This window comes from Epinephelus fuscoguttatus, linkage group LG17, assembly GCF_011397635.1.
Source record: "Epinephelus fuscoguttatus linkage group LG17, E.fuscoguttatus.final_Chr_v1".
Lineage (NCBI taxonomy): Eukaryota > Metazoa > Chordata > Actinopteri > Perciformes > Serranidae > Epinephelus > Epinephelus fuscoguttatus.
This window is the reverse complement of record NC_064768.1, coordinates 10,610,610-10,635,004: the sequence shown is the minus strand read 5'-3', so window position 1 is coordinate 10,635,004 and position 24,395 is coordinate 10,610,610. Positions and strand designations below refer to the sequence as shown.

Below are 24,395 nucleotides of genomic sequence, written 5' to 3'. Positions count from 1 at the left end.
TTGTCTTCCTTTTTTTCCTCCTTCCTGCTACAGAGGCATTATATTACATTTTATGATTTAATATTTAATGTATACCAGTATCTAATAAAAAACGATTGAAAGTAAAAACAATGTCTTCAATCAATCCTGCTAAAAAGGAAGAGTTTTTCAAAATAAAAGCTGTCATTTTTTAATTGCATTATTGCTGAAGTAAAAGAGATGGCAGGCCATTAGTTTTCTTTCATTGTGTGTTTTTTCTTTGCGTTCTTTCTCTTTCTTTTATGATTTTCTTTTTTAATCTATTATTTTTATTGGTGCGAAATTGTTGTTATCTGTCCTCATTAGAAGTTGACATATAGATATATAAGTGTTTTTTTCTGGGAGGCTGTGTGTTTCAGTTGACTGAACAATGGGAGTGGTTGCAGATGGTTGTTAGATGTGTTGATTTTTTTCCTTTTAAACAGTGTTTCTTCTTTATTTTATGATTTTAATATGTGTTTGTGATTCCCCTCAATATGAAGACATCATTTTAGGATTTTTATTTTTTGAGAAACAACATCTCTATGTGGATGAGTTTCTACCAATATCTGATAAAAGAAATTGAACATAAAAAAAAGTAAAATTCAGTGATGCGTGATTAAAATGGCACAGGTCTCTGCGCCATGATATCGTCCACTGTGACAAACCTGGATGAAAATAAAACCTGCAGCCTTTCAGTCCTCACGGCACTCAGTCTGACAGCCCAGCCTTAAAAGCATATTAACCCTGTCTGGCAGTAAGTTTAATGGATAAATCCCGAGCCTCTCCACCTGCTCCCTTACTGTGCTCCTCACTGCAGGAGAGCATCAGCTAAAAGCCTCATATGTAAACAGTGCTTGTTGCTCTTTGGTATGCTGGCACACAGTCTCTGCCTGGATGTAACACTGAGAAAAGAAGGTGTTGATGAGTCGACCCAGCAGCTCAGCTCGTCTCTCCGGTGCTGTTTGATTAGCGCTACAGCTGCTACTGCTGCTGTTGTTAGTGTCGGCAGAGAATCCCTCACTAATTTGGCAAATCTCGGAAGTATCTGCTCGTTTTCTCCACCTGCAGTTAGACTCACACCTATTTCTTCAGAAGAGTGAGATGAGAAGAGACAATCTCCTCCTGTCTTCCCTCAGAGCCTTTTACCTTTACTGTTTACTACGCTTGTTTGCTTTGTCATGCACTTTAGGAATGACACTCATTTCTGAAAGCAAAATAACATAAAGCCTGCTCCCACCCCAAAATCTGTTTTTCTCATGTTCATGTCCTCTAAAATATTGTGCTTTGACTATACTGACTTGTATCCCTGCAGTTTGTCAACAGAAAGGTGTTTTTACATTCCTCTACTGAGTCTGTGCACTCCCCTAAAATCTGAGATTTAGATGTACGACTTCGACACAACACCTGCAAAGAAACCTGATGCCTCGACCTGTCAGTGGAGAGAGCAAAGTTAACATTAGTGTAACAGACTGGTCTATATTATGTGTCCCTCTTGAGTTGCTGTAGAACAGAAAAAGTTTTGGCTTGATTTTCGCAGTTTTAGGTCCTGTGTATACGACAACGATTTCAACTGAAAACTGTAAACTTTAGTTGCCTGAAAACAGGTTCCAGAGTGCAATTTTTTTGGAAACAGCACTGTCTCCATTGTCATGTAAACTTGCAACATGCAGTTCCTCTGAAAATGGAGACTTTTCACACATGCACATTACGGTTCCAGTCACTAGGCATGTGCGAGAAAGTCACCCATCACAACAACAATGGCGGACTCCCGAGCTCTGTTTGTGCTGCTCACCCTGTTGAATTTATCAACGCTTCTCCAGCAAAGTGTAGATTTACTGTTGCAACTCCACCTCTTCGTCTGTACAGACAAACTTTTGTGCGGTTGCCATTTTGTTTGTTTATACATCACCGTTCTGTAGAAGGAAGCACATGTGCGCAGGCGCGTGTTTTTATTACAAAGTCACACCAACTACTGGCCTGGCATGTATACTACAGCGTTTTTTATTTTTATTTATTTATTTTTTTACATTTTTGCGGCTCCATGTGCACAGTGATTGTTATCAAAACATTGTCGCCTAAACCCAGAACTTTTTCAAAAACGAAAATGAGAAATGATTCAGTTTTCAGCAGATTGTTTTCGTGTAAACATGGCCTTAGGGGCTTATACATGTGTGAGAGTTTATTAAGTGTGAAGAAAAATGTGAAGGGCAGTGGTTGCTGTTGGGGCTGTTAGACCGTCTTCTGTCTCATCTATTATTTTATGAATTATTTATCAGAACGCTTGGTTACATTAGCATAGTGAAAGTTTGAAACAGAAAACATGGTAGAGTGTGCAGTCATTGGATGTAAACTGTACCCTGTGGCTTCTTTCCATTATCACCAAAACCCCCAGATATTATTGTTTGTTTCACAACCACTAAAGCTGTGTTAGCCACTGCTAGTTAGCCTACAAGCTAACAATCTAACAAACAGCATAAACAAATAAAAGATAAGATAGTTAACTACACTTATCATCCTGATACGCCCGCTACTCACCGATTTTGGTGCACGACAGTCTCCTCATCTGAATCTGGGTCTAACTGAGGCTCAAACATGTATGGCCATACTAGCCATGTCAGTGTGCGCTGCTCTTTCACCAGTCAACCAAGCACAGAAAAAAGAAAGCAGAAAACAAAACCTACCACAAGCAGTGGCGGTGGGCAGGGCAAAAGTCAGATCCAGAAATTCTCAATGAGCGAGGAAAAGTAGATCTGCCTCCAGCTTCTTTTTCAGTGTTTTATTTATTTAATTATTGAACTTTTAATGTGGGGAAACCATGCTGAACATAATATCGATCATGGCAGAGGATTTGCGGTTATCTCTTTGTAGAGATTAGCCGAAATGACCAGTGCACGGAAGAGGAGGTGTTGGCTCAGATGTCTGCTGGCTACATTGATCAGCCTGAAATATTGACCCTTGCCCCCAGAGGCTTGTCATCATCGGACCAATAGTTGATAGGTTTCAAGATTGAGTACCAAGAAACAGATCAGAGATGAATGAACATGCCTTACCACTGACTAGAGACAGGTGACAGTTTTCACACTTGGTGGCTTGTATTTGTTTTAAAGACAGTGTGACCAACAGCTGAGAAAGTCTCTGTACACTGAATCTAGTTTGTTTTCACAGAATCTCTTTCAACTTCCTTTGTCACTCTCATCCCATTCGTTAATGCTGACATTAATGCTTGTAATGTAACTGTTTATATATGCTGGAAAAAAAAATTGCCATTCAAATTGAATCATAATTCATAACAGCCAACTATTACGATAACATGAGTGAAATCAATGTAAAGTGGATCCCCCAGCAGGGTGCAAATAGCTGTGCACAGAAAACAGCTTTTGCACGTGCCTTTCTCCATTATTGTGCAGACCTGTGCAGTGTTTTGAGATGACTCTGTGCAAATGTCCATGGTGCAGGGGTTGATTGTGTTTCCATTTCCAGAACCGTATAACAATATGACTTCACATTGAGACCAGACAAAAAAGATAATCGTTAGGCAAAATATTGGCATGCAGATGCAGCTACCAGGCTCAGTACAAAAACAGTGAGTGGGTTTACATGGACAGTTTAATTCCCTTTTCATTCGGAATGAAAGTTCATTCCTATTAAAAGTGATCTTGTAAACACCTAATTTGAAATGAAAATGGCCAATGCGATTGAAAATTCAATCCGATGTAAGGGGCTGGAATATTCCATTTCTAATTCCGAATGAAAGAATTCCTCGCACTTGTATACACTCATTCCTCTTTAAGATCATTCCGGTCTTTCAGCGCATGCTCATTTCCTTGCCCTTCTGGAGCGATGACGTATATAGCACGCGTGACTGGTATGCGGCAACAGGCTGAGATAGAGCAGTCGGACCCAAACCTTGTGCGGACCTGAATAAAGGCGATTAAATTGATCTCCCGTGTAAACCCTCATTCAGAATGAATATTTCCCATGTAAACTACCTGGAAAAACTTTAATTCCGAATGACTCCATGCAGATTTATTTCATTACGAATGAGAAGCCATCATGTAACCGTAACCACTGTTTGCTTTGCTGTTTGCATTGTACCATCACAGCACCACTGGGCGTTCCAAATACTGTGCTAACTAATGCACAAGACACAAGACTCCTGTTTTTCCATTCAGTCAGTCAGTCAGTGGGCTGTTTGATGGAGCACTAATTGGCCTTCAGGGGTATAAAATATGACTCAGACCAATCAACTTAATTGATCCCAAAAGACAAAAAAAGAAAAAAAAACACACATACATATATATATATATACATATATATATATATATATATATATATCATCATCATCTCAACAAGTTGGTGCAGTGCAGTAGTGGATCTTCCTATGGGCGACATAGGGTGCCGCCCAGGGGGGACACTAGGGGACGTTTGCCTTGGGTGCTCAATGTCCTAGGTCCAGTCTTGTGCAGTGGGTGGCAAAGGTTTTTATAAAGACAAGCACAGGCCATGGTTTTTTGTCCATTGTCCAGTCATGACAGGCAGTTTCTCATTTGATAAAATGGCACTTCACAGATGACAGGCAAACTTCAGAAACTTCATCTGATATGTGCACGTGTGTGTCTGTGTTTGCGTGTGTTGCAGAGCCCTACAGCCCAGCGGTGTGGGTGATGATGTTTGTGATGTGCCTGTCGGTGGTGGCTGTCACTGTCTTCATCTTCGAGTTCTTCAGCCCCGTGGGATACAACCGCAGCCTGCAGAGCGCCAAGAGTAAGAGACGGAGTCACTCCAGCGTCGGCACGCCAATCAACCCGCTGCCACTGCTCATTTCACAACATTATTACCAACTTGTCACTTCGTCAGTTATGTAAGCGAAGGGGGGGCTGATTTGAGGAGGGTGTTTGCTCAAATTATGCAAAGAGTCCCGCTTTTTTCCACTGCACATGAGTCAAAACAATCACTCCACACCCACGATCCAGCTTATTTGTTCTTAATGAAACAAACACTGACGACGCGGTGGTGGTTGATTTTGACATTTCCACAGTACTTGTCAGTTCATCATTTATTCCAGCTGTTTACTGGCTGCTCCTCCGTACGGCTACATTCATTTTTAATAGTCATGTGAAAATGTTATTCAACACTTTCTAATGAATTGACGCAAGTGGAATTATACAGAAGTGGAGGGACAGGTAGGTGTTTGTTCATCGATGGCTGTCAGGTATGACTGCTTCTCACCTCTGCTTCTGTCCCACTTCATTTCTAAACACACTGTATGTAATCATATCTTCCATTCCTACTTACCTATTCCTCTGATCCTACAAAACTTCGACAGACAGGATATGTAAGTGGATGAAAAGTCTAATTACTTGCTTGGAGAGACTGGAGAAGCTTCAGTCCTCTTCTCCTGGCTGGGTGTACCAGCCGAGACCTTAACCATCAAATGTATTATGCAAAAGGAATACTTAACCAATATAATCATGATTTTAATATCATTTAATCACCCCATGGTAAATTCAATTAGTTAATTTGTGAGAAAATGTTTTTCTGACAAGCCTCCGCATTAAGTGTCGGTGAAGATTCTCAGTCATTCAGGTCATGGTGTTCGTAAGTGCTATATCGTAGGCAACTGGACTTGCTTGCGTTTCTTGAAGACGTTTCACCTCTCATCCAAGAAGCTTCTTCAGTTCTAAATGACTGGTACGACGTTGCAGGCTTTAAACCCTGTGTGGGTGGGAACCCTTGCAGAGTCGTAGGGGTCACATGTGAGCTCTTAGTTTCAGAGTCGTCAAGGTCACAGTGTGAGTCGTTGACCCATCTGGCCACCGCGTTAGTCGTTAGGGTCCAGGGGTGAATGGGTGTGAAGTCATCTGGGGAGGGATCCCAAGACTGCATTGTAGGTGGGGGATAAGTAGTGTCGTAAGCCACCTCCTCTGTTTAACGATGGTTGTCCCAGTTTGACGTAGATGGCTTCTTTTACTCCTCTTTCAAATCATCTTTTCTCCCTGTCCAAGATGTGCACATTGCAGTCCTCAAAGGAGTGTCCCTCTCCTGTAGATGTAGGTGTATAGCTGAGTCTTGACCTGAGGAGCTGGCTCTCCTGTGCTGTGCCATGCGCTTGTGGAGTAGTTTGTAGTGTTTTGTCTCCCCAATGTATAGATCTGTGCATTCCTGGCTGCACTGAACTGCATACACTACATTACTCTGCCTTATGCCTGGGTGTTTTGTCCATGGGGTGGACAAGTTTCTGTCTCAGTATGTTACTATCTCACACTGGTGGGTCAACGACTCACATTGTGACCTTAAGGACTCTGAAACTAAGAGCTCACATGTGACCCCTACGACTCTGCAAGGGTTCCCACCCACACAGGGTTTAAAGCCTGCAACGTCGTATCAGTCATTTAGAACTGAAGACGCTTCTTAGAAAAGAGGTGAAGCGTCTTCAAGAAAAGCAAGCAAGTCCAGTTGTCTACGATATAGCACTTACGACTCTGCGTTAAGTGCTTAAGTTCACATGTATACAAGCAGTTAAATTCTGCTTGTGCCTTTCCCCCCTGACACCAGCCGGTACCATTAGACACTGACAGCACCTAGCCACATATCATGCCGATGTGAAAGGACAGCTTTTGTTGACAATTTTGGGATGAGACCAGTTTGGGTGAATTCAGTGCTCAAAGAATTTAAAGCAAAATGCCATTATGTAACAATCAGAAATCCTACAACTTTCTGTGCTGCCCTCATCATTATGCTGGCTCTCTAAATTGGCACTGATCCATCTAAACTTTAAGAAGCCCTGGTTTATGTGGAAGTGTTTTAAATAGTAAGGTTTTAGCTAAAATGCATGTTTGAGAAGTACTTAGCATACAACTAAATAGATGAGATCTGGATTATACTGCACACATTGTGTGAGAGTTTATAAACAGATGTTTTGATACAAATTTGCTTTTGTTAAATGTCATCCTCTTTTGCTCCAGTTCATCAAGAATTTTTGGATTCTACGTTCACAATGGAGACGTGAGACAAACAAATTTTCCTGATGATGATCATATTGTAGTTGAAGTATTCCTTTATGGGTCCAATTAAGCCCTACTGTTTACATACACTCAAAAACATAACAACACATTATGTCCATATAATAGGATCTAAAATGGCAGAACAAAGAGAGCATTCACATCTGACATCAAAGACCATCATTGAAGCATGAAGCATTCCCACCTAGTGATCGCTAGAAGAGGGCCATAAAATGTGGCGCAAAAGTTAGTGAGTGGACGTTTGATCTTGAATACCATAAATGGTCCCCAGATGTCACAAATGAACATAGTATTGAATACATCTAAAGGTCAGAGTATAATTTCTCCATGTTTTAGGAAATGCGTGTCAGGTTTCTGCCTCTACTCCATACTGAATAGTGAATGGAGTTTCATTCGTGGCATTAAAAGCATCAAAACGACACAAGTGAGTTTTGCTTTGGACCACTTCCTACTGAAGAAATAAAAGAACAGTAGTCATTCACTAGATAAAACTGTCTATATGACTACAGCTTAGTTGTGGGAATAAAATGTTGGCCTTGTATGTTTCTGCACACCACAGATACGTTAAATAAGATAAGATAAAACTTCATTGATCCCACACTGGGGAAATCCACGTCATAGCAGCTCAAAGCACAGAATATTTATGTTACATATGACAAAGTTCAGATTACATGTATATGAGCTGAGTTTTCATCAAGAGGAGGAGATGATGGTGACAGCAGCTGACCAATGCTTGAGACCAACAAAAGCAGGTGTTTTAATGACAGTCTGGGAAATATCCGGCCATGTTCATAGAGACCATTGCAGGTATTTTATCTAAAATATGATGTTTTCCTAATCTTAACCAAATGGTTTTTGTGGCTACACTTAACAACGGGTTAACCACAGCGTTGTCACAACTTGAAATCAAATATCGTCATGCAAAGAAATGTAAAGTTTCAACATATCTCCCGCACATGAAATGTACAAATGTAACATATCTGTCGTTTGCAGAAACGTATAATACCAACAATTATTCAGGTGGTTGGGTTAATTACCACCGCAGTTACAGTGAGAGAGAAATATGTTCACCCTTCCTTTCAACTCTTTTGGAGCTTTCAAAGTTTTAATGACCTGTTAAGTAAATGAATTCTACAGTTGGCTTTAATAAATTCTTCTCTTCTTTTATTTTCCTCCATCTTCTCATTGATACATTCAGTTTCACTGCAGAAAAGTTGACAACTCAGTAGATTCTTCAAACTCTCATATTCCCTCACTGTATCTTCCACCATCCCATCTATACCTTCAAAGTATGATGACTCTTTCCAGTAAGAAATGCACTGCTGCCTTTCATCTTTAAAAAGCAACTCGATTCCTCTATCTGCTCTACTTTGTCTCTCATCCTTCTCCCTCTTCTGAGGCTTCACAGTTTAATGATTCTATATTCAACACAAGGGAGTCTCCTGCCAGGTTTAATCCTTGATAACTCTATACAGGTCTTTCCTCTACCCTCTTTCGATAGCTCTATCTCCCCAGTTTGGATTTTCAACATCAGACAGTTCTTAGATGACTGTGGGCAGTTTTTCCCTGCTATCGACACAAGCCAACATCATAATGAATATTCACTATGTGGTGCAAAAAGTATGTGCACATCATGTAGCTTTTGTGTACTATCTGCTTGGTTTTTGGTTTACGGTTTGGACTTGGCCTCAGTAGTTCTATTTAGAGGAAACCTTAAAGGAACACTTCACTCACAAAATGATTATTTGTATACCAATTACTCACTCTGCTTTATGTTGAATTTGTAAAGAGAACTTTTTCTCGCATGCCTTCACAGTGAATAAAAAATTCAAACATGAGAGGAAATTTTTGATGAACTGAAACACCTCCAAATCTGAAGCCACGGTTCGCCTCAAGCGAGGGAGTTCAAGTATTTCTTCTTGTTCACGAGTGAGGGTAGAATGGAGCGTGAGATGGAGCTGCGGTTTGGTGCAGCTTCTGCAGTGATGCGGGTGCTGCGCCAGACCGTTATGGTGAAGAGGGAGCTGAGCCAGAAAGCGAAGCTTTCGATTTACTGGTCCATCTATATCCCAACCCTCACCTATGGTCATGAGCTTTGGGCAGTGACTGAAAGAATGAGATTGCAGATACAAGCAGCCAAAATGAGTTCCCTACATGGGGTGGCTGGGCTCAGCCTTCGAGATAGGGTGAGGAGCTCAGACATCTGGAGGGAGCTCGTTTCGGCGAGCAGAGCAGAGCCATTGCTCCTTCGCATTGAAAGGGTTCAGTTGAGGTGGTTAGGGCATCTGATCAGGATGCCTCCTGGGCGCCTCCGTCTAGAAGTGTTCCAGGCATGTCCCATTGGTAGGAGGCCCCGGGGCAGACCCAGAACTCCCTGGAGGGACTACATATGTTATCTGACTTGGGAACACCTTGGGCTCCCCCAGGAGGAGCTGGAAAGAGTCGCTGGGGAGAGGGGCGTCTGGGGTGCTTTTCTTGACCTGCTGCCCCTGCGACCCGACCCTGGATAAGCGGATGAAAATGGATGGATGAAGTCATATGGGTCTGCGTTTAACAACGGGAAAACTACATCAAAACATCTGTTTACAAACTCTCACATAATTCGTGCAGTATAATCCAAGTCGTAAGCTTTGTACTTCCCAAAGAGACATGCCTTTCTCATGGGTGACATAATGAAAAGTAGGACTAATCTATACTTTCTTCAAAGCCAGACTCCATTGACAAAAACAGTAATTTTGTATCACTAAACACAAGAACTGCTGGTGTACCACTGAAACCATCACTTAGTTAGCCTGTGTTACCACAAACAAACTAGTTACTGTTTTTGTCAATGGAGTCTGGCTTTGAAGAGAGCCTAGATCTATTACCTAGTTATAATTTAGGTGTCCATATTGTTTAGCCTTGTAGTATATTTCATATGTCTTATATTTTAACAGTAGCACTGTAACATGTTCTCATTTTCTAGCATTAGATTTGATGCTACCAAAATTCCAAACTTGCTTAATATCACTCAGTATGTGTGTTGAAATGTTCTTAATCAACCCGGTCTCACTCTGAAGTCGTCAAAATCCAGCTCTTGATCAGTGAATACCAGTGTCAGGGTGGTGTCAAGGGGAAACGTGGTGAGACAACAGCAACCATTATGGAAGTGGAAGTCTGAATAGGGCGGGTGGAAGGGGTTGTGGATGGGTCCAAAAACCACTAACTTTCACTCAGGAGGCAGGTGTTTACTTCCCATGAGACTGTATAGACAAACCCATTTTTTCCGGGTCCATGTCATTGGTTAGACAGCCCATTGGTTCGACATCCCATTAGTCCGACTGTCCGCGGTGCTGAACGGCTCGCGGCGGGCATATGGTGCGCCGCGACCGGCTTGAGGCGGAGCAGGCTCACAGCTTATGTGTTTGTCACTTTCTTTTTCATTTTAACCCACACCATGATCTTTTCCTGACCCTAACAAAGTGGTTTTTGTGCCTAAACCTAACCAGACCTTAACCACAGGGCATCATGATGATTTCGGAATGGACTTAGGAACAATGAGTTTAATATGGTCGGAACAATGGGATGTCGAACCAATGGGCTGTCGAACCAATGGGCAGTTCCCTTTTTTCCCCTTAACCCAACCACACGCTTTTGTTGCCTCAACCCAAATCCGTGCGTGTGTTGGCTAACCCTGCATGTTTGTTGTTGAAAAATGTAAATTTGCGCCATTGTACCGATGTAATGTTTATTTTGAAAGAGACTGTATGAAAGCTGTGCATTTCCTGTAAAAACGGAAGTGTATTGTGCAAACACACAATGCATGTAACATGCAGAACTTGACATGGCATCCCAGAACATCAACAACCAATGCACCGAGGGTACCCTGCATGTTCTATCTCGACATGGAAGGTCCATGACCAAATATCGATATGTGTTGAGGTTGGAGTGAGAATGCCTTGTATTTATCGTCTTAAAACTGGATTATTTTTTACTCTCCCTCTCACTCTCTTTCTCTCTCTCTTTCTCAGAGTCAGGTGGATCTAAGTTCACCATCGGGAAGTCAGTCTGGCTGCTGTGGGCACTGGTCTTCAACAACTCTGTGCCTGTGGAGAATCCAAGAGGAACCACCAGCAAGATCATGGTGATCACTCGATCTGACTCACTGACTGATTCGTTGACTGACTGGCTGATCACTTGATTGTTTCATTTGTTTGAGAGCTGGATAACCATTTAAGCTTGTTTCAGCAGCATTTAAATGACTATATTTTCTCCATGTAGTAAATACCTGCCTTACCTGAAAAATATAGCCATTAAAGCAACACAATGGAGGACTGTGCTCTTTTGCCTCAGACGAAAAATGGTATTGTTTGGTACAACTGTTGCAAAAATCTTATCAATACTAATCCTTCTTCAAGCTCTTTTTTTTTATCACTGTCCCGTTTTCTTTTCTTTGTCTTCTCAGACAACACCTTCACCTTCTTCCTTTTCTTTGTCACTTCAGCCCTGACAACCACGTCTAACTTTGTTCATCTCAGTTCGGCTACACTACTTTAAAGAGAGGAGGGGGATATGACGTATGCCGTAAAGCAGCCAAATTTTGTAGTCCTTTTTGTATCTGGGTTCCTACCCCGAAACCCAGAACTGCATAGTGCCAGTGCAAGTTAAACAGACGCTCTCAAGCAATGACGGAGGTGTCGTCCAAACTATTTTGAGTTGATGTATCATCACAAGGATCTTGGATAAATATTTTGAGGCCTCAAATACTCCATTGTGTTGCTTTAAAATGCTGTTTAATGTTTATGTCTAAAATTGTCCACTTTTCAGTCAATGGGTTAGCCACTGGTTAACCCTTACCCTAACACCAGATTAACCCTAACCTTATCATAAAACAAATATAAAAGTAAAAATATTAGGTAAAACATTTTCTTCCATAATGTATTAAGAGAACTGGATACAGTTATGAAGTGGGGGCTCCGATCATTTCTAGGAAAGTTCTTCAGTGGCGCATTAAGTGAAAAAGGTTGGCTTCTTTGTATAGAATTACCCAGAGCTGCCACTCTGCTTCTACATCCTTGGGTGAAGAAAGCACTAGAGACTTTCGCCTGCTGAGTGGCTAACTTCTGCTGGCTGAGCTGCTAACTTCCGGTTCAGCCCTCCGCTAATAGCTCTTCTAGACTTTTTAAATGTTATTGGGCCGCATGGATCAAATGCTGAAAGTGAAACCAGTTATTTTGTCAGGGTTGGGGAACTCAAAAAATGTCTTATACTGATTTACAGATGTCTCTTTCACTCTGTGTCTGAGGGAAATGGTCTTTTTGGGGCCCACCGTATCACATCAACCAACCCAAACACTGTACTTCCATTGCTTGGCCACTATGTCAAATTGATTTCAAAGCCTGGTGCTGCTGGATTTGACTGTACTGTTAGCTAGCTCAGTGGTGCTAAGGGAGCTAGCAGTAGATGCATTCTTTCTTCTGTGTGGTGATATGGTTATCAGATGTGGATGGTAGACAGAAAATAGGTCTTGCATGAAACTGCTCACATCAAGGTTGGTGGACTGTCTTGAGTAACCAGGTCATAATTTCTGTACAGAGACATTGCCATTGAGGTTTTTTTTTTTTTTTTTTTTTTTTTTTTTTGGAGCACCACAAGCTGCATGCCATCTAAAGTTCCATTATATTAGAAAGAAGGTAGACACCTCTATGGCCAATTTCTCCAACACTCTGCTCACACTGAAACATTTTAGATTAAGAAATCGCTCTACAGGTAAGGAGTAAATTATGTATTTTTGATTGTCCCTTTAACTTTAGTGTTTAGTGTAGTAAATTAAGTATTTAACTATTTCAGGGGTTGACTGGTTGGTTTATTGATTGAGAAGTTTATTACCAGGTGAAAAATGTAATACAATACTGCTCCATCTACAGTTTTATCTTTACTCAATCATTTCCAGTGTTTTTCCCTGATACACTGGCACATCCCTAATTTGCATTATTATCAAGAGACAAGTAAAATTTATGAGCTTGTTTAGCTGCTGCAATCAGTTCGAGAGTGTTCTTTCACTTGTTTCACCGCGGTGGTCTTTTTAATACCTGCTGCTGCTCTCTGCCCTCACGACATAAAGAGAAAAATCAGTCAAAGGCTCGCCCCTCCACTGCAGAGCAAAGAGCCACGGGAGGTGAGAACTTGAGGTGTGTTCTTTCCTCTGAGTGTCTACTCGAGTGCTTTTCACAACAACCTCAATCATCTAAAGAGCTCATTAGCTGCTCAATAGGCTTTACAAAAGGGGGTCAAAGGAGAGACTTTTAGTTCTGTCTCTCCGGAAATGTTGTAGTTTATAGTTAAACCGTTGGTTTGGTTTACCTCACTTTGCCAGGAGAACAAGATTAATTGTCGTGTAGTATATCAAACCCGTTTTCTTTCATTCAACTATAGAAGATTTTGGAAAAAAAAGAAAGAATACACAGTAGATACATAGCACATGCCAGCGAAAATATCAGATCAGACAACCACAACTAGCAACAAAATAGATTACAAGACAAATTTAATCTTTAATAAAGGCTTTCTATTAACTACTTTCGTTTTATGTATTTCATTTTTTTATATGTGTGCATAAACCTGTTCAGGGTCATCAGTATCTATCCCAGCGTGTATTCTATCAATAATTTACAACCATGTATTATTGATACCACTCATTAAAGTTTAATAGGTTTTACATTGGCCCAAGGGTCATGAAACTCACCAAGAAGCCACTATAACCGAAAAGTCTGTCCTTCAATCCTCTTGTTAGGAAGAATACTTCAGCTGAAGTGTCCTTGAGCAAAACACTTAATCCCCATTCACTACGATTGCTTCTTTTTTTAAATTATGCCTCAGTTGCCAGAGCTGAGAGAGTAAATTTTTCATCTTATTCATTAAGAAAATTATGTAAATGAACTTTTGGCATAAACACAGAGTACTGTGGAAGCAAATAGCCCCGTTCATCACCGACTGCAAGTGCAAATTTAATGCTAAGACTAATCCACATCTCTCATTGGCTTCTTGGCTGATTGTCAACAGTGCAGCATCTTGCAACATAAAAGCAGCACTTCTGCACAGCTAAAGGTTTTTGCTCCAAGTTCTTACATCACCTTTTAAAGGAGTTTTTATGTGTAATACAGTAATTTGGGTCAGCTGGTGTTATCAGGTAGCAGAAATTGTACGTGGCTCTGCTACTTAAGATGCAATACTACTGTGTATAAAGCACTCCATAACAGATAAGTATAATGTTCTCAAATGTTCACATAGGCACAGATGTGCTATAAGCAAAGTGATCTCTCTCCTCTCATGGAGACATGTACCAGGTCGGGTCTGTAATATCTCAGGCAAAAACAGGTAGAGTATATATATTTCTAAAAATGATCAGGTCCAATCAGATCTGGGAACCAGTGCTGCCCCCAATGAGTATCCACATCAGATAATTATTAATATTAATTGTAAAATTAGAAACTAGGTCAGTATGCAATTCATTAAATCTCCATACTGACATAGTTTTAAACTAGCCTTTATACTATAGAATTCCTGAAATTCAGCAAAAGCTTTTGGTTTTGGTGTGCCACCCCAAGATTTTCAGTCGCCCCATCTGGCCAACCCTATGAAAAAATCCAGGGGGGGCCAATGCTTGAAATGAATTACCCAGGTCCATTGGGGTTTTGAGTCCATCATATTGGACCCATGAGGACCTCTACCTCAAATATGTACTTAAATACAGTGCTTGGGTAAATGTACTGAATTTTTCACTGTTCATTTATATCACTGTGACAGACATACGAAGGTATGATGATGTCATGAGGGGGGAGGTCGAGAAAAAAGATGATTTCCTTGCAATAATGTACAGCCTGTCACTTTATCATTATTATAAATTCAAGTAAGAATAGGACAAATGCCATGGTTTTCTTTTTTTATTTCTTTTTTTTTTTTTTTTTGCCGGCTGAAGTGTCATGCTGACAAATACGACTCTACCCTGCAGGCAAGACAGAGCATCAGCTGTGGGTTTAGCAATGAAATGCCAAGAAGTGAAAACAGTGGCACTGAAATCCTAAAATACTTCCACACCTGTCAGACTCAGCCCTCATTGATCTCTCTCCACCGCCTTTCTCCATCAGGTGCTGGTGTGGGCCTTCTTCGCTGTCATCTTCCTGGCCTCCTACACTGCTAACCTGGCTGCCTTCATGATCCAGGAAGAGTACATCGACACGGTGTCGGGGCTGTCTGATAAGAAGGTACAGATGAAGTGACTGATGGGTGTACGCATGAACAGGTGGAAACACAGATGGACTGATAGATGAGAGGAGGAAGAAATTTAGCTTAGTGAGGATTCAGAATGACGTGTATGTTCACATAATGTTCTGCTCTTTTTTTAAAGTAAACAGAAGCAGTAGAGAGAGAGAGAGAGAGAGAGAGAGAGAGAGAGAGAGAGCTAAAAATTAGGTCATTATAGAAAGGATGTTTTGGGTCTTGTCTTTCTCCACAACAGGTGGGAAACTTCAGAATCACTTGAGGGTGTAGGTTTAGTGTCAACATTGGGAGGGTGGAACATAGCAAGCAGGGGGTCTGGTGTTGAATGACAAACACTGCAGTTCTGTATTCTGGTGAATTTTGCACCAATTTGTGGGGGGAATGTCTTTATTTATGTAAAGAAAATGAAACATTTAGGCACCAGGTAATATTTCAAAATTTAATGGAATATAATGCAGTAAGGCTCTCAGATATTCTGCATTGCTTTCAAATATTTATTCTTCTGTAGATCAATTTTTTTTGTTTTTGATGTTATATCACTTGAGTCAGTGCACACTGAGGCATGATTTACTCTTCAGTCCTCTTTCGTTTGGGGAAGTAACCTCTTTAAATGTGCACGTGGCACCTATTCACATCGGTCACACATTAAATTATTATAATTAATTTATAAACGCCTGGATGCTTATAAGTGTTTCAGCATGATTTCTGCTAATGTTCAAAACTTTCTGCACATTCAAAACATATCCCACATATCTGTGTTCTCAGAGATTTGGAGAATAAAATCATGGTATTTCAAGGAAAAATCAACCTGCTCTATAGTCCACTGTGCATTACGTTTTTCAGACAGGTTGACAGACACAGAGCCCCATTTGGGACGTTGTGGATGAGACAAGAGAAGCTGTTGTGCACTACACTTCATCAGAGGTGGAAACCCACAACAAAATGAAAACAACACTTCTGATTAGTCATAAATCTCACCATTGTGCGCTTACTGTCCACACAAATGTCAACTTCACCACCTCTGATGAAGTGCAGCTCACAACTGCTTCACTCAGTGTTTCAGTGAGACTCATCCTAGAGTAGTTACATACATCTCCTCAGCGGTGTAGTGGTAGCTGATGAGGTGGGTTTATGTTACAGGGGAGGAAGAAGGTGTACTCTCCTATATATATTCCTATATATTTCAGTTTAGTTTTATGCTGATGGGTATACTGTACATCCAGACAAAATCCAGACAAAAATGTGGGTATACCTTCCACTACCCATTGCATCTAGTCAACAAACCCATTCACCAGAAAAAATGTTGGCCTTGTACATTTCTGTAAACAACAGATATGTTATATCTCTATGTTATTTATGTAGTGGTTACACTGAAACCTAGATACGTTCTAACAATGCTGTGGTTAACATGCAGTTAGATATAGGCAAAAAAAAATCAGGATTATAGTTAGGAAACAATCACATTTTCCCTTCAAACACCCAGTTTAGGTGGCACAATCCTGGCAGGAAACGCAGAGGTGTCTCGGTAAAAAACAAACACTTGGGGCATCGGTAGCGTAGTGGATAGTGCCAGTGTCCCATGTACAGAGGCACTGCCTCACTGCAGCGGCCTGCGACCCTTTGCTGCGTGTCAGTCCCCGCTCTCTCTCTCTCTCTCCCCACTTCACACACTGTCCTATCCATTTAAGGCAAAAGCCCACAAAAATAATCTAAAAAAAAAACAAAACAAAAAAAAAAACATTTTTTGTGGTACTATCCATGGTGGAAAAACAGCAACAGCCCTTTGAAAAACACCCACATTTGGTGTCTAAAAAGCAGCTGGAAACGCAGGCCCCTTTTACACCGCAAGATTTTCCACAAATGTTGGGCCGTTTTGCTGGCCAGCTGCGAGCGTTTAGACACACAGAGCCGGATTGGCGAGTTGATCCAAGGTGCCCAATTTTCCGCCTCGTAGGGTAGTCATATTGGCGGAACCCTTTAGTTTAAACAGACCAAGGCGGCCTTACGCAATGGGAGGGACTGTTGAAGACTTGTGGGAGGAGCTGTTGATGACGCCACACATGCGACCCACTGGTGGTGGACAAACAGGAAACAGCTGATAGCAGGAATTAGCGAGCAGCTAGTAGCAAGAGGGAAACACAAACCTGACAGTCCTTTCCTTCTTAACCATCAGATGATGGGGACGGTGAAGAACGGGCCGATTTACGAGAGAATCGCTGTGTGACTAGCTGCACCTTCCCTCCCACATCACTGTTTACATCACACACTGAGCTACACATTTTGTTACTTGCTCACGCCCCCCATTGCCCCGGAAAAGGTGCATTCTGTATAAACAAAAGTAGGTAGGCGGCATTTTGCCGCACTCCCCGATTTTGTTTTTATACTGCCAATGCTGAAAAAAGACTGATTGGGCTTTCCTGCAAATTTGCACAGTTCCTATCTAAAAAGGGCTATAGTGATGACTCACTACCAGTTTTGTTCTTTGTTGGTATTGAACAGTGGTCTGCAGTGGAAGGCAGCTTGGCAGGCCTCTCACCAAAGTGCCATGCCATCCACCATCTCCTCCTCCTCTGCATGACAAAGTCAGCTCATATACTACATCACTTTAGAAATCTTTATGTTATGTATTTTATGTATTGCAGAAATGTACAATGCCAACATTTTCTTCTCGTGACCTGGCTGAGTTAACAGAGGTCTGGCACTTCTTGTAACACATGTAGCTACTGTATAGCCTCTTACAATTTAGCAAGAAATAGCAAAATCAAGTATTAGAACAAGAACTGTTATGCTGCACTCACATGGAATCAGGGAGACAGTAGACGGCAAACAGATATCATTTAACAGGACAAGAGCAGGACAATAAAATTAGGTGAGACTGGCAGAGAACAGCAGCAACAGTAATGGTAGATGGCACAGGCGGCATTCAGAGTCAAAATATTTCAGCTTTTTCCTCTGCAGTCGCATTTTAACCTCCTCTCCTTGTGTGAAGAAAGCATGGACAACCAGGACCTTACTAGAAAATCACATAAAATAATAAACATGAGATAATTTCATTTAATACATTTTATTCCATTCTTTGTGATCAACATGACATCACCATCAGAACATATCGTCAATTTTGCTTTATCATCCTGCCATGCTGTAGGACTGTTTGTTTTTCCCGTGCTGTTCAGAAGGCGTTTACCATCTGCTGTCTACCGTCTGCCCAATTCCATGTGAACACAGCATTAATCATTTGTGTGCCATATACACTGACTAGACACCATTTTTTTAAACAAAATTGTTGCTAAGGGACAATTCAGTCATCACTTGATATTGGTAGAGACATGACAATACTGCTCCTACCAAATTCTACGCCCTTGCTAACTGAAAAAAAAAAAATAATAATAATAATATTCTCTTCAAAATGTTCCCTCTCCCTTTTGCCTCCTCTGCTTTTATTTTTCTGTGCAGTTTCAGCAGAACCCACAAAACTGTATCCTGCTGCTTTGACACTTTAAAAGCTCATCTGTTTCATCAGTCTCGCCCTCAGCTCTTCAGAAAATTGCAGCAAAGAGGCCGTTCTTTCAAAGTGAAGACTTTAAATCTTTGTAGCACTTCATCCTGCGGCAGGGATCAGCTCCCGTTTGCCCCCTTCCATCTCTTAAATTTCCTTCTATCACTTTAATCTTCACCCACCTCTTCTTCTCATACAGTTCCAGCAACCGACGGAGCAGTACCCACCACTGCGTTTTGGAACGGTGCCAAACGGCAGCACAGAGGAGAACATCCGCTCCAACTACGCCAACATGCACCAGTACATGATTCGCAACAACCAGAAGGGTGTGGAGGAGGCCATTGAAAACCTCAAGACTGGGTAAGGAAAGGAAAAAAAGGGATCGGATGGGGAGGAAGTGATGAGTAATCAATCAATCATTTATTTGTCTCATGGAATCAAACCAGGGACAACTCCAGTGACATGTGATCCTATCAGCTGCTTTAACTTGTGCACTGTAAAGAAGTCCATTTTGTGTTGTTTTACATTCTTGGCTGCTGCTTTACAATTGTCCATGTTTCTGGGTAGTTCATGTGATCCTTGGTTTGTGGTTGTGGAATGATTTAACTGTCCACATATCCCAACCTCAACTAGACAGCCATATGGTTGCTCCACCCAAACATGGGCAGTGACTCTGTAACCAGGTGTGCATGGCATGCAACAGTGATCCACAGAACCACCGTCACTGTCACACCAGTCCTCTTTCACCGTAAAGCACATGCCCCCTCTCCTTCTCCCACCATAGTCCTCTGCTCTATCAGATTGGCTTATAGAGAAAGAGCCTCCCGGTTGAATGATGCTATCCAGTTTATTTCCAATGCCTGAACAATGGCTAGCAATATGGTAGTTCAACGCTTCTCTTCTTCTTCTCTTTTCCTCAGTGTTTACATTTGAAAACTTCAACCTGACTAGTTAGCAAAAGTCTGCAGAGGGAGAGCTTACAGACTGGTGACTTGATTTTTTTCATCCTGATGTGTGACTCAGCAACATGCCACCATCATCCGAAGTCAACCACAAAAAGCACCACCAATTCTTGCAAAATAGACATAAGAGTCTAAATTTGGCTAAAACTTAACACAAATTTAGTGGTGCTGACAGAGAAGCGACTGGAAACATCCACGTCTACGTCATCATATAATAGTAAGGAAGCAACTATAGGAAAGTAAAGGAATTAAGTTTTCAAAAAGATAAAGCTTAAATGAGACACCAACCAAGGAAAGAATCTGTGTACATTGCAATTTTGAAAAAAAAGAAAAAAAAAAACTTTTCTATTTATGTATTACTGATTCGGTAAGTAATGTGCTTTAAAATAAAATGTCACAGACAGCAACCTGACAAACTGTCCTCCCCTGGCTGACTTACATAAGAAATTCAATGGACAAAAATAGTGTTGTCTATAGCTCTGCATTATTATGCTCTATCCTCGCTGATCATTTTATATATGTAGATGGGTGACAAATTAAAAGAAAAACTGCAAGAAATGAGTGGAGAAAGATTCTTAATCCACCCATGAGGGACATTTACTGAAAAAGAATAGCAAATATTCAAATATAGTTTACATGTACACAAATACTGATTTTTTTTTTTTTTTTTATCAGTTTTAGTTTATCAAAGAACATAAAATAAGCTCAGCGGAAATGTCTGATAGGTTGGAATAACTATGAAACTTTTTACACATCAGAAGTCAACAAGTTTGCCAATTTTACCTATTTCCACAATTGCAACCAACTAACACTTTTCTACCTGGAAGTGATTATTGATGTTGTTAGCACAACATCACAGTGATTCAAATATTTATTGTATACAAATATAGCTATTCATCCATCCATTTTCATCAGTTTATCTGGGGCCTGATCACAGGGCCAGAAGGCTATGAAAAGCACCCCCAGAAGTCTCTCTCCCTAGTGACACTTTCCAGCTCCTCCTGGGGAATTACAAGGCCTTCCCATGCCAGATTAGATATGTAATCCTCCTGTCGTGTTCTGGGTCTACCCCAGGGCTCCCTACTGTTGGGACATGCCCAGAACACCTCTAACAGGAGGCGTACAGGAGGCATCCTAATCAAATGCCTGAACTACCTCAGCTGATCCCTTTCAATGTGAAGGAGCAGCAGCTCTACTCCGAGCTCCCTCTGAATGTCTGAACTCCTCACCCTATCGATAATGCTGAGCCCAGCTACCCTACGGAGGAAACTCATTTCTGCCGATTGTATCTGCGATCCCATAATATTGATAACTACTTAAAGCTCATGACCATAGGTGAGGGTTGGGACTTAGATGGACCAGTATATCTAAAGCTTTGCCTTCTGGCTCAGCTCCCTCTTCATCACGAGATACTTGAACTCTTCCGCTTGAGGCAGTAAGTCTCTCTGAACCCAGAGGGAACAATCCATCATTTTCCAGCAGAAAACCACGTCCTTAGATTTGGACGTGCTGACTTCCAACCACTTCACACTCTGCTGCAAACCACCCCAGTGCATGCTTGAGATCACAGTGTGATGAAGCTAAAAGAACTACATCATCTGCAAAAAGCAGAGATGCAGTTCTGAGGTCCCCAAACAAATATTTTTTCCCTATCTCATAATTGATCAGACTTTTATCTTTTGTTTGCCTGCCTGTTCCTGTGTCCTTCCTGCAGGCTATTTAATTGTCCACACATTGTTTTTAATTTGATACAAAGTAGTAACCACTGTATGTGAATGCATGAATGGGCCAGACCTGCACACCACTGGATTTAATATAAACTGTAATAAACTGGAGCTTCTTTGATTAACCCCAATGAAACAGCATGATCATCTTCCATTTTATAATGCATGGCTGTTCTTCTGAGGTCATTTTGGTGAAAGTAACACAAAAGAAGTGTCATAAGTAATGCATGATTCTACACAGAGAGTAAAATTGTGAAGTATCATTACTTTCAAATTAAGGTAACTAGCAATTTGTAGAATATTGAATTTTGAGAGTAACTTGCCCAACACTGCTTATTGCTGATATTGGGAGGGAATTGCAAGGAAGCGTTGCACCCACCCTTTGGTTCCCCTTCAGGTTAACACCATTAGCTCTGTCAGCACTGTTTTACCTGTTAGTACTGTTAAATTCTGGCTGCCAACTCAACCAACTCCATGTTTAGAGCCACGTACAGACCACACTCTGAGTATTCTACAGAGCTCCTTTAAAAAGACACTTTGGATTTCCTAGTAGAGAAAATTGAATAAAACCTAGTGCAGCCGACTAAATTGCAACAAAGTGAAATACAGTACTTAACAACCAGGGAGGTAAACAGTAGAATGGAGCTACAAGAACTAAAAGAAGTCAGACACTGACTGGAGGCATTCAGGCTTTATCCACAGAACTCTTGTTTCCAAGAATTAACTTCCACTGTCGTCCACTTTAGTTTAAAAAAAAAAACTAAAAAGAAAACTGGTTTCTGCCTTATTTCTCCTGTAATCCACAAGGTAAAGCCAAACATCTTTGACAACAGCTCTTAGTTTAAACAGGTACAACCCATTCTCTTCTCCTTTATATATATATTTTTTATTTTCGAGGCAACGCTGCTGTCCATGCCTCGTTTCAATTACAGGACCCTTTTGTCTTTTTCTCCACCTGTTAGTGCATTGATCTTCTTCGCCTCAGGAGCCCCAGGTAACTGCTGTAACCTGTGCAAACCCATCAGGATCACAGCTACTAAACGAGGCACAAGAAGTGGAGGGAAAAAAAACAGAACTTTTAAATAATACATGCTAGCAGCAAACCGCAGTGCAGGGGGAAAAATTTCAGCCATCTCAGCACTGGCTGCCACTCAGGCGCTTCTTGTCTTCAACAAGGGGGGTTTATTATTCGCCTGTGGGGCCACAAAGTACACAAAGTGCTTGCCATTAAATATACACTTGCTCATCGTGTTAGAGGTGGGAGGGGAGGGAGGTGAGGAGGAAAAGGAGGAGGAGGGGGAGGGATGTTAGTTGATGCAGATGAGGGTTCAAATGTTTAATGGGACAAGCAAACACACAGTTTGGCAATCAGACAAGCCGCGTCCGCAGTCCTTAGCAGATTTGACGTACCGTGTTATTAAAAACTCCCATGATGCATTTCTTTTTATCATCCTTACTCATCCGCCTTGTTCCTCTTACATCTAGCCCTGTCTATCTCACTTCAGGCTCTTCGCCATCTCTCTCATTATTTGCCATTTATCTCTCTTTCGTTATCTTTCCCTCTACCTCTTGCTGCAACATTATTTATGGAGGAAACATTAGTTTACACTGTCAAAGCGAAGTGGTGTGAAGGTTCCTGTTTGATTTGGCTGTCAAGGCACCAAACATCACCTCTCCTTATCTGCCCTGTCTTTCTCCCTCCTGTTTTGACTCCCTGTTTCTTTCCTGAATCCTTTTCTGTCTTCTGTCTGGATCATTCCTCCTCCATCACTGACTCCTTGCTTGCAGCTCATCAACTTCTTTTGCTTCTGCTTTGCACTTCCTTCCCTCCTCCCTCGCCCTCCCCCCAATCATTATCTCCAACCCCCCCCCTTTTTTCTCCTTTTCCTGTCACCCACCTCCTCCTCCTCCTCCTCCTCCTCCTGCGCCACCTACCCTCTCCTTCACCTCTTTTCAGTCTCCCATCCTTCAGCACAGTCACCCTCTCCTCCTCCTCCTCTCTTCTTTCCGGTAAGACTTCGGTTGTACAATGCAGCTTCCCAAGTGTGAATATAAATGAATGTGAAGTAGAAGAGCAGGTGTACTTACAAATCCATCATCAGATCCTGCGATGTACATCATCACTCTGAGCTAAGCTGTTACATTAAATCCATTATTTCATGATAAAGTGTTTCAGCTTGCTTGTGTGGTCACCTACATCTACCTCAACCTGCCTTCTCTACTTTTTTTTCATTGACTGCTTGTTTGCTTTTTATTATCTTGTCTGTTGTATCTGGTGAGCTGAAGACAAATTTGGACATAAAGATCTCTTCTATTATGCTCTATAGTGGGGGTTTCAGTGTTTCCCAGAGCCAAAAGTCAAGTCAGATTGCTTGTGTTTGACTTACAATTCAACGATATCAATTTCAGAGTGATATAGAACAGTGAAAAGCTTTTTTTTATAGACATGCAATTAAGCAATGACGAGTATTAATATTGCACTTGAACAACATTTTGTCAATAAATTAAAGGGGCAGTTCAGGATTTTTCCTCTTACCTGTATTGCTACTGATAAATCTAGATTGTTTTGGTGTGGGTTGCTGAATCTTGGAGATATTGGCCATTCTGTCCCTTATATATTGTATATATGTATACCTTCTCTCAAATGTAATGGAACTACATGGCACTCAGCTTGTGGTGCTCAAAATGCAAAAAACAAAAACAAATATACATTTGAGAAACTCAACAGCAATGTCTCTTTCCAGAAATTGTGACCCAGTTACTTAAGATAATCCGCAGACCTTGCTGTGAGCAGTTTTGGGGCTATTTTCTTTCTACTGAACAATACCCACCAACTATATCACTGCGCAGAAGGAAGAGTGCATCTACTGCTAGCTCACGTAGCACCACTGAGCTAGTGACGGTACAGCTCAGTCAAAGAGGATACCATAAATGT

The 24,395-nt window shown here is 41.3% G+C and overlaps 1 protein-coding gene across 1 annotated transcript in view; it reads left to right on the top strand.

Moving 5' to 3' along the window:
* grin2da (glutamate receptor, ionotropic, N-methyl D-aspartate 2D, a) overlaps nt 1-24,395 on the top strand; it is a 264,862-nt gene that overhangs the window by 192,188 nt on the left and 48,279 nt on the right. The window contains exons 12-15 of the mRNA XM_049602881.1: nt 4,639-4,764; nt 11,033-11,145; nt 15,146-15,262; nt 18,974-19,134. Of these exons, the coding sequence (XP_049458838.1) occupies nt 4,639-4,764; nt 11,033-11,145; nt 15,146-15,262; nt 18,974-19,134 (517 nt within the window). The remainder of the gene's footprint in view (nt 1-4,638; nt 4,765-11,032; nt 11,146-15,145; nt 15,263-18,973; nt 19,135-24,395) is intronic.